Here is a 9,199-nt window from a genome sequence, read left to right on the forward strand (position 1 = left end):
TAGGGACAGGGGGTGGAGAGAAGGGGGTCTCCAGGACAGGCAGAATTTTCAGGGCTGATACAAGGAGTCAGGTAAAGTCCCTTTCTTCAGATCCACTGGGGAGTCTACCATGCCTAGTGTCTGTGTCTCCCTCCCAGGGGCCACCACTAGCCCTTGGCCCGTGAGAGAGGCTGAGCTAGGCTGGGCCACTGGAGTTGAAAGGACTGGGTGGAGCTTGGCTGAGCTGGGCTGGGCTAGGCTGGGTATGCCTTCTCTGTCTCTGGGGTCTTCTTGCTACTCTACCGTTGCATGCCCTGGGCGGCAGGTAGAATGGTTACCCTGTTCTCTTCTTTCTTGGCAGCAAGAATTCCCTTCTGAAGGATGCCATGGCTCCAGGCACCCCCAAGGTAGGTGGCCAATTACATGTTTTCCTCCTGCCCATACTAACCTAGGCCTACCCAGAACTGGTTCCTCCTGAGAAAAAGGAGCTTTTCTAGTATCCTCAACTATCTCCAGCTTTTCTAATATCCTCAACAATCTCCAGGTCTTGAACATCATCCTGAGGCCTAGGGCTGCACCGCGTGTGTGTAAGTGTGTGTGGTCTGTGCATGAGGGAGAGTGTGCTCATCTGACTTGCTCCTCTTCCAGCCGGGAGAGGGGTCAGAGCCAAGAATGGCCTGAGAGATGTGGGTGACCCAGACACTAAGGGTGGGAAGACTCAAAGGAAGAAAGTGAGCTATAGCAGATGAAGAAAAATAAAGACATGCAGGTCAAGATAGTGCAGGGCCCTAGATGCCAGACTATGGGGGCGCAGGGGTGTATGAGTGTGCGGGTGTGTGTGTGTGTGTGTGTGTGTGTGCGCGCGTGCGTGTGTGTGTATGTGTACTTTGTCCTGAGGGCAACAAGGAGCCAAGGAAGAGGCTGGACTCATCTGGGGAACTAGTCTGCCTCTCTGAACAAACCCTGTGGGAGAAAGACTTGAAAGCATCAGACGGAGAAAGGGAAAATGAAGAGCAAGTATCTGGCTTAAAGGAGGGGCCAAGAAGCCTTAGCACAATGAAATTTATACCAAGAACTCCCCAAAGATGGCCACAGACACCGTGGGTACTACTTACCCAAAGGTGGTTTTGAGGGGATGGATACATGGGGAGAACCAAACCCTCCCTCACTGAGTATCCCCTTCCCCATTCCTCAGTAGAAGGCTGCATCCTTTCTCCCACAATTATTCAGAATGGGAGGCCACCCCTAGCCCATTTTATAGGGAGTGAGGAATGACTATGGAAGATTTGGGAAGGGTGGAATCAGTGCAGGAGAGTGTTTGGAGAGATTAGAGCAAACACCAAGGTGAGAATCTGGGGGACTCCTGCACTTGGTGTCAAGATAAGGTGTAGGAAGCAGGGAAGGAGACAGAGGAGGAAAGCTCAGTGAGTTAAGAGGGGCACAGGAGAGTGTGGTATCTCAGGATCCTAAGGAAGAAAGTTTCTAAACGTATCAGGCGGTCAGCAGTCAAACTGGGAAAGACTGGAGAAGGGGCCTGTTGTATTTAGAAGTCTGGCAGTGACTGGTGACCTCTAAGAGGGCAGTTTTGGGAAAGGAGCCAGAGTGACAAGTATCACCTCCATGGGGTAGGCCCAAATACCCTGCAAGCCTTTCAAAGGTATAGGAATGGATCGTGTACCTTCATTTAGAAAACTGCTCACCTGAGCAAGCTGGGAGAAGAGGAGCAGAGCGCCTAGCCCAGCCTTGGGTGGGTGGAGGCCTTGGCCAAGGAGCCAAAGCCCCAAAGAGAAAGGGGAGGCTAGAGGTGCCAGGCAGCTACAGACTCACAGAGGTAGGGAGCTATACTCACTGAGTGTGGCCCAGCCTGCAGCATTTAATAGTGTGGTTCAGGAAAGTCAGAGACAAGCTTCCAAGTCAGCCACCACAGGTGACAGCTGACACCTGAGCACGGCTGGCAGGGTTGGGGACTTGGACATCAGTGAGGCCTGTGTTCTAAGGACAAACCCCTGGCAGACACAATCTACCTCTGTCCCTAGCTCCCCACAGATGCAGACCCACACACAGTCAGGTCACAATACAGACACAGGAAGTCTTAAACATGTGTCCTGAAACCACAGACACAGGCGTACTGACCATCAGACACAGAGACAAGGGACACTTGCTCACCCACTTCCAGATATATGCCCACACCCCCAAAGCTGAACAGTTCAGGGTCTATCCTCTGCCTTGACCTAGGCTTTAGGGAAGCAGGTCATGAGTGGAAGAGGCAAGAGAGAGAAGGTTCAAACAAGAGACTGAAAGGACAGGGAGGAGGGAGGGAGGAGGAGGAGAGGGCGAGGGGGCCTTAGACAAGATTGATGGCCTCGTTGCCATTAAGAAAAAAATTAGCCGGTGGCGGCTATCATATTAAAGGGTGAAGAAGCCATGAATTATTTTCTTAAAGATCTTATCGCTTACAATGATAATTTTACCTTCCAAAAGGCCACTTTTAATGAGGCGAAGAGCCAGGCAAAAAGTCATGATTTAATGCCGGGATTTTTTTTTCAAAACACATTTTACTGCTTTTTGGTCCATGTTTAAAAAGCGCCAGTGACCTTTTTTTATTCCGCTTGCCCCAGGTGTAATGCTGAGGCCTCTCAGGGCTTCTAACCTAGAGAGAGAGAGAGAGAGAGAGAGAGAGAGAAAGCGAAGGCGCACAAACAGGAGCTTTTTCATGGGCCGGAGGTCGGGGTGACCCACACTGTTCCCCCTCCTTAGCATCTTCCTTGGGATCAGAGAAGGAGAACAACATTGCCTGAGAGCACCTCCTCTCTGAGCTGAGGGCTGGGTCACCCACGAGGCCTCCCACCGGGCTTGGGTGGGTGAAGAAGGAGCTCCACGTTACACAGAATCCCGCACAGGCCCTTTCCAGCCTCTTCTCTCCTCCAGCTCCTGGGGTATGGGCAAGTCAGGGAGCCCTGCCAGACCAGCAGCTGTCCCTTCCCTTTCCAGGGCCCTTTCCAGTCCAAGCCTGAGGATGCGCAGCATGGCCACCGCATGCGGGTCACATCCTAAGGCTCAGGCGGAGATGAAGGATAAATGGCTGCTCCATCTTTCCCAAATTGCTTTCTTTGGGCTGTCACTGGCGATTTGGCGTGGTTTTCTAAGCTGGGGAGGACTCCTAGGGAATTGTGTGCTTCCGGCTCAGAGCTGTACAGGCTGGAGAAGGTAGGGGGAGGAAGTATGGATTGCTTTCAGGCCTCTAGGCCCCCCGTTTGCAGCTGAACAGGCCTTGGCAAGAGCTGGCTCTCAGGCAGAATGTGCCATGTGGTATTTCAAATTGTGGTGCTTGCACACAATTTCAAGCAGACAGTTTATTAATCTAAGCTGCAGGCGTGTGTAGAAGAGGCCATACAAGATTGACATGGGGGGATTACTTTTGCTGGGGTTTTTGCTAGGGTCATCAACGTAGCACCAGGATAAATGGACCAGTGTACATCCCTAGCTGCACGTGGGAAACTCACATGCTATTTAATTTACTGTCTCTATTGTGGGGCTGCCATCAGCCTGTATTAAGGGCAGGCAGGGTAGCAGGTATATGGCTTTACCCCCAACCCTTCATGGGGATCCCAGAGTCTCTGCTCTCCAAGGGAAAACAAAACATATACAGTCTCAGCCTACTGGGAGTGGACTGGGAGTGGACTGGGAGTCTTGCTCCACTGGGGCAGAGATTAGCCTAAGCAGGGTCCCTCAGGGGGTCTCTACCCATCCCTAAAACCAAGCCATGCTCTCCCACAACTACACTCCCAGGACTTGACACCATGCCTTTAGAATCTCGAGAGTGGTCTTTCTATCCCTCAGCCTCCTTCTCTTTGCCTCGCTCCCAAAAGTGCCACAGGACTGGGAACTCTAGAGACTGACTGTAGGTCTCATTCGGCCTGAGGCCACATGTCCTTTTTCTTCTTCCAGTCCCTCCTGTTGTCTGCTTCCATCAAGAGGGAAGGGGAGTCTCCAACGGCATCACCCCACTCATCTGCCACCGATGACCTCCACCACTCAGACAGATACCAGGTGAGGAGGGGTGGTGGGCGGCCATGAGAAGCAAGCTCACCTGGGGGAAGGTTTCAAGAGCCTACCTGGTGCTAACTCCTCCTCTCCTCCGCAGGCCACAGGAGAGGCCTGAACTGGGTTTGGTTCCCTCTGTGTCCAGTGTCCCTAAATGAACCCAGGAGGCATAGGTGTCAGGGAATAGGCCTTAAATAGATGGATTTTAGGGAGAGATGCCAAGGTCATGTGGGCTCCATGGGCTCTGAGCACCTCTGAATCATTCTATCCATCAGGAAGTATCCTATGGGGTTTGGTTTCATAAGAGACCCAGATACACAGCCCAGAATCACCTGAAGATTTCAGACTTCAAAAGCATGATACTGGCTGGGCGCAGTGGCTCAGGCCTGTAATCTCAGCACTTTGGGAGTCCAAGGCAGGCAGATCACGAGGTCAGCAGTTCAAGACCATCCTAGCCAACGTGGTGAAACCCCGTCTCTACTAAAAATACAAAAATTAGCCAGGCATGGTGGCAGGCGCCTATAATCCCAGCTACTCCAGAGGCTACGACAGATGAATCACTGGAACCCGGGAGGCAGAGGTTGCAGTGAGCTTAGACCACGCCATTGCACTCCAGCCTGAGCGACAGAGCAAGGCTCCGTCTCAAAAAAAAAAAAAAAAAAAAAGAAAGGAAAGCATGATACCTTAAGCAAATAACCATTCAATGCCGCCAACCCTGGACACTGCCTATGAGCGTCTTGCGCAAATAGGAAGGGAGTCATCACACAGTCCTACAAGATCATAGCAGAGGGGCCTAAGGGTAGCATCTTAGCTATAGATGGACCTTCTCTGGAGTAGGAAGGACAAAGAACTTCCCCCAAAACTTTTGTCTAAGGAGAGGCAGAGCCCTGTCTTTCAGAACCCCAGAGCCGTTCGATGAAAGAAAACAATTCCTATTCCAAGGAACATTTGTCCAAATGGCAACAGGGCTTCTCAGGCAGGCCCAGTGTGAGAAGGGAAGAACAGCCGTGATCTGATGTGGAAAAACAGGGCTGCAGGGACCTGTAAGCTGGGGTAGAGAACCAGGGGCCCTGCTGGCACACCTGACCCCTTATGGGAATTACAGAAAGGTGTTCTCTCTGCACCCCTTCCTTACAGCTGACACAGCCTGGCCTGGCACAGGGTGCAGAGCTTGGAGAGTAGAGTGCCCAGCACGGCTGGACAGACTCCACCGAATGCCTTCACACGGGACTCAAACCGCAGAGCCCAAGAGCAAGCCCTGGGAAGGGATCCCTGCTCTCTCTAAAGGACCCCAGTTTCAGAGACGAAGCCCAGTAAGCCCCTGGGAGACACTGCCCCGATCCAGACAACCCTGGTTCAAGGCAGAGAAATGACCAGACCCCAGGGAATTCTGATCTGAGAGGGAACAGAGACAAGGTTTTGTTCCAGAGCATTCTGGTCCGGAGGAACAGACAGAGCCCCACCTTCAGAGGCCTGTCCTCTGTACTGCACTCATGGCATGCACCTTGCCATCTGTTCAACTAGGAAAGAGTAACCATCAGGCAACAATGCCTCAACTCCCTGACCCACCTTCCTCCCCACAAATGTATTTCTTTTATCTCCTAGAGACTATGAGGAAAGCTATGGACTCTCTTGCCTAAAAACATACACATGTGTTTTTACATACCACACAGGCACACACACATGCAGTATTATACATACAATTTCAGGAGGTTAGGAAAGCTCTAGAGCCCATCCCAGTACCACTTAGAGATCTCTGAAGCCCAGGTTAAGACCCAAGACCCTGTTCTAGACTCTAAGCACACCTCCTAAAGGACAAATCAAACTACGTTGTATCCTATAAGATAAAGCTGAAGCTCCTTATCATGGCAGCAAGGCCTTCTGTGATATGGATTCAACCTGTATGTCCAGCTTCCATTCCACATACTGTCCATGAATCCTATGGGCTATGCTCACTGAACGAACACTAACCACTCCCTGGATGACGCATTCCTTTCTTGCCTCTATATCTTTTCACATGCTATTTCTTCTGACAGAACTGTTTTACCCCACTCCATCAAATTTCTATTTATCCTTCCAAATCCTGCCCAAATATCATCTCCTCCAGGGAGCCTTTCTGGATGAGCTATCTCATGACCCTTGTGTGTCCTGGTTATTGCCCCTGTCACCCTACATTGTGATCACCTGTTTAGGTATGTTTCCGTTATCTACAAAACATCCCAAAATTTAGTGGCTTAACACAACTCATTATTTATGATGCTGTGGGTTGAGTGGGCATTTCCTCACTCATGCAGCTCATTCATCCTGGAGGACAGGCTGGGCTGGAAAGTCCAAAATGGCCTCACTGCATGTTTGGGAGATTGGGTGTCTTGGCTCTCTTCCATGTGGCCTCCCATCCTCCAGTATGTTCAATAGCTTTCTTACTTAGCAATCTCAGGGCAGTGTCACACCAAGAAGGTAAATGCCAAAGCTACAAGGCCTCTTGAGGCCTAGAATCTGGAACTCACACATCACTTCTACCACTTTCTATTAAGCAAAGCAAGTCACAAAGCTAGCCCATAATCAAGGGATGAAAGGAAAGGCAGCTCTTGACAGGAGAAGATGCAAATAATTCTGGCTGTATTTAATCTTTCACAATGAATCTGACTCCACTAGACTTGGAGTTTCTCCAAGGCAAGGACCTTGTCTTATCCTTCCTTTACTCAAACATTTATCTAGTACTCACTCATGCTCAGCTTAGTGTCCTTGCCTTCAAGGGGTTAGATTTGCAGATAGATAATTACGGTCCAGTGTTTTGAGTGCCATGACAGGAGTATAAATAAGTTTCTAGGGGCCAGGCACAGTGGCTCATGCCTGTAATCCCAGCACTTTGGGAGGCCAAGGCAGGTAAACTGCTTGAGGCCAGGAGTTCAAGACCAGCCTGGGCAACATGGCAAAACTCTGTCTCTACTAAAAAATATAAAATTAAAAAAAAAATTAATAATGAAGAATAAGTTTCTAGGATACCACAGTAGAAGGAAGGGAAAATCAGAGCAAACTTCACACAGGAGATAATGACTGAAAATGGACTCAGAGAAGGAATAGAAGTTCACTTGGCAGACAAGGAAGAAAGGTTACTCCAGATATAAAGGCAACACTATGTACAGAGAACACAGAGGTGTAACAGAATGATATATCTGGGGACCTGCTAGTAGTTTGGTTTTGTTAGAAAGTAGAATGCAAGGAAAGTTAGTAGATGAAGCTGGAAAGCAACCCAGGGACTAGCTGGGTATCCCGTCCCTTGCTCTTTACACAAGGCCCAGAATGTAGTAGTTGTTCAGCTATGTTGGATTTTTAAAGTCACTGAGCTAGGCCTTGAAAGCAGCGGGTACTGGTTTCTGGGTTTTTGTTTTTGTTTTTTATCGAGACAGGTTCTCACTATATTGCCCAGGCTGGTCTTGAACTCCTGGGCTCAAGCAATCCTCGTGCATTGGCCTCCCAAAGTGCTAAGATTAAAGGCATGAGCCATCGTGCCCAGCCTTGGTTTCCAGTTTGAATTCTCATTTACTTAGCCCCTGCTGACCTCATAACCCTCTTTATCATTACCTCACTTAAACCTCATAGCAACTGTATTCATCATCCCCAATCTATTACCAAGGAAACAGGCCTAGAAAGAAGTGACTTTTCTAAGGACATATAAATTGCAAATAACAGAATTAGGACTTGAACTTGAGTCTGTTTGGCCCTAAATCCGAGATTGTTTCCCAACCAACCCATCACTGGGCTCAGGGCTTATCTCATAAAGTCTTTCTCCCCTTCCCACTGATGTCTCTTTCATGCAAGACACTGTGCTGGGTAAATGGCTAGAGATGACCTCCCAGGTACAAGGGACAGATATGTAAACAAACAGTCAAAATACACATGATCAAAGAGAAGCAGTGGAACTGCGAAAACTCAGAGGAGGCATCAAACCCAGGCTTGGGGGACAGAACTAAGTCTTACCAGAGTCCTGAAGGATGAACAACAGTTAACCAAGCAGGGGATACTGGAGGCCACGGAGGCTCTCTGGCGTAGAGTCCAGAGCATGGAGTGCTTAAAGAGCTACAGTTAGCTCTGCAAAGCTGAGTGGCAGGAGTGTAAAGGGAGAGAATAGCAGTGGGAGAAGAGTCTGGCGAGGCAGACAGGGCACGCCTATATGCCAGGTTGCAGATCTTGGTGGAGAACCACTGAAGGATTTAAAGAAGGAGAGGGTTAATTGTATCCAATAGAAGTATCACATTGTGTGTAGTGTGGAGGATGGGTTGCAGAGAGAGAAGCTGGAGACCAAAAGATGAGACAGGAAACAGCTGCAAATTTAGAGAGCTCGTAAGATTATGTATGACTGGAGCACAACGACAACCAAGGTAGGTACAACCATGGAAAAAAACTCAGGGCTGACTTGCCTATGCCCAGCACCATGCTGGGCTCTGGGTTCACCCAAATAACTCACACATGGCCCCAACCCTGAAGTGGTCAGTCCACTGATAAAAACCTACACAAGCTATGATAACGGCGCAGAGATGAATGTACTCTTACACAAGGCAAAGCTATTTTTCAGTTACAGACCAGGAAGGATGAGTAGGAGATACAGAGGTGGAGTTGAGAAAATTAGAGACCTTTCAAAGTAGACTTTCAGGATCTAGAAAAGGACTGAGTGTGAGGGATGGAGAAGGTGGGGTCAAGGGCGACTCTCAACTTTATTCTGTGGGCACACCTGAGTAGATGATGGCTTCCTCTTTTGAATAGGGAACCCAAAAGAAAGGCCTCTGTTTGGAGGATACTGAGTTTAATGTTGGCCATATGGGTATGCAGTGCCTATGGGAGCTCCAGGGGCCGTGCAGCAGACAGCTGACATGTTGGGAGTCGTCTGATAACAAAACTGGGTGGCCTAGGGGTTGGGCGGGGATCGCCCACGGACGATCGGGAATTCCGACGCCTTGTCTCCTGCAAAGCGCCCAATGCGATGCCTCTGCCCTAAGGGCAGCCGCGCGGAAGGCAGGCACAGGAGGCGGGAGCTGGGGCCGGGCGGTGGGGCGAAAGGAGCCCCGCAGCGGGAGGGGGCGTGGAGGGGGGAGGTGGAAGGACTTTGCAGCCGCTAAAGCTGGGGTTGGTAGGCTTCACGGGCGGTGGGAGGGACCCCGGGGAGGCTTCTGCTGGT

General features: G+C 50.0%; 1 protein-coding gene across 2 annotated transcripts in view; it reads left to right on the forward strand.

Annotated features, from left to right (window-relative positions):
* Positions 1–9,199, forward strand: part of RNF220 (ring finger protein 220) — a 253,823-nt gene that overhangs the window by 224,529 nt on the left and 20,095 nt on the right. For both annotated transcript variants that reach the window (XM_011946096.1, XM_011946103.1), the window contains 2 exons: positions 341–386; positions 3,928–4,029. In XM_011946096.1, coding sequence (XP_011801486.1) covers positions 341–386; positions 3,928–4,029 — 148 coding nt within the window. The remainder of the gene's footprint in view (positions 1–340; positions 387–3,927; positions 4,030–9,199) is intronic.

The sequence above is a fragment of the Colobus angolensis genome, unplaced genomic scaffold (genome assembly GCF_000951035.1).
Source record: "Colobus angolensis palliatus isolate OR3802 unplaced genomic scaffold, Cang.pa_1.0 Scaffold106, whole genome shotgun sequence".
Classification (NCBI taxonomy): Eukaryota; Metazoa; Chordata; class Mammalia; order Primates; family Cercopithecidae; genus Colobus; species Colobus angolensis.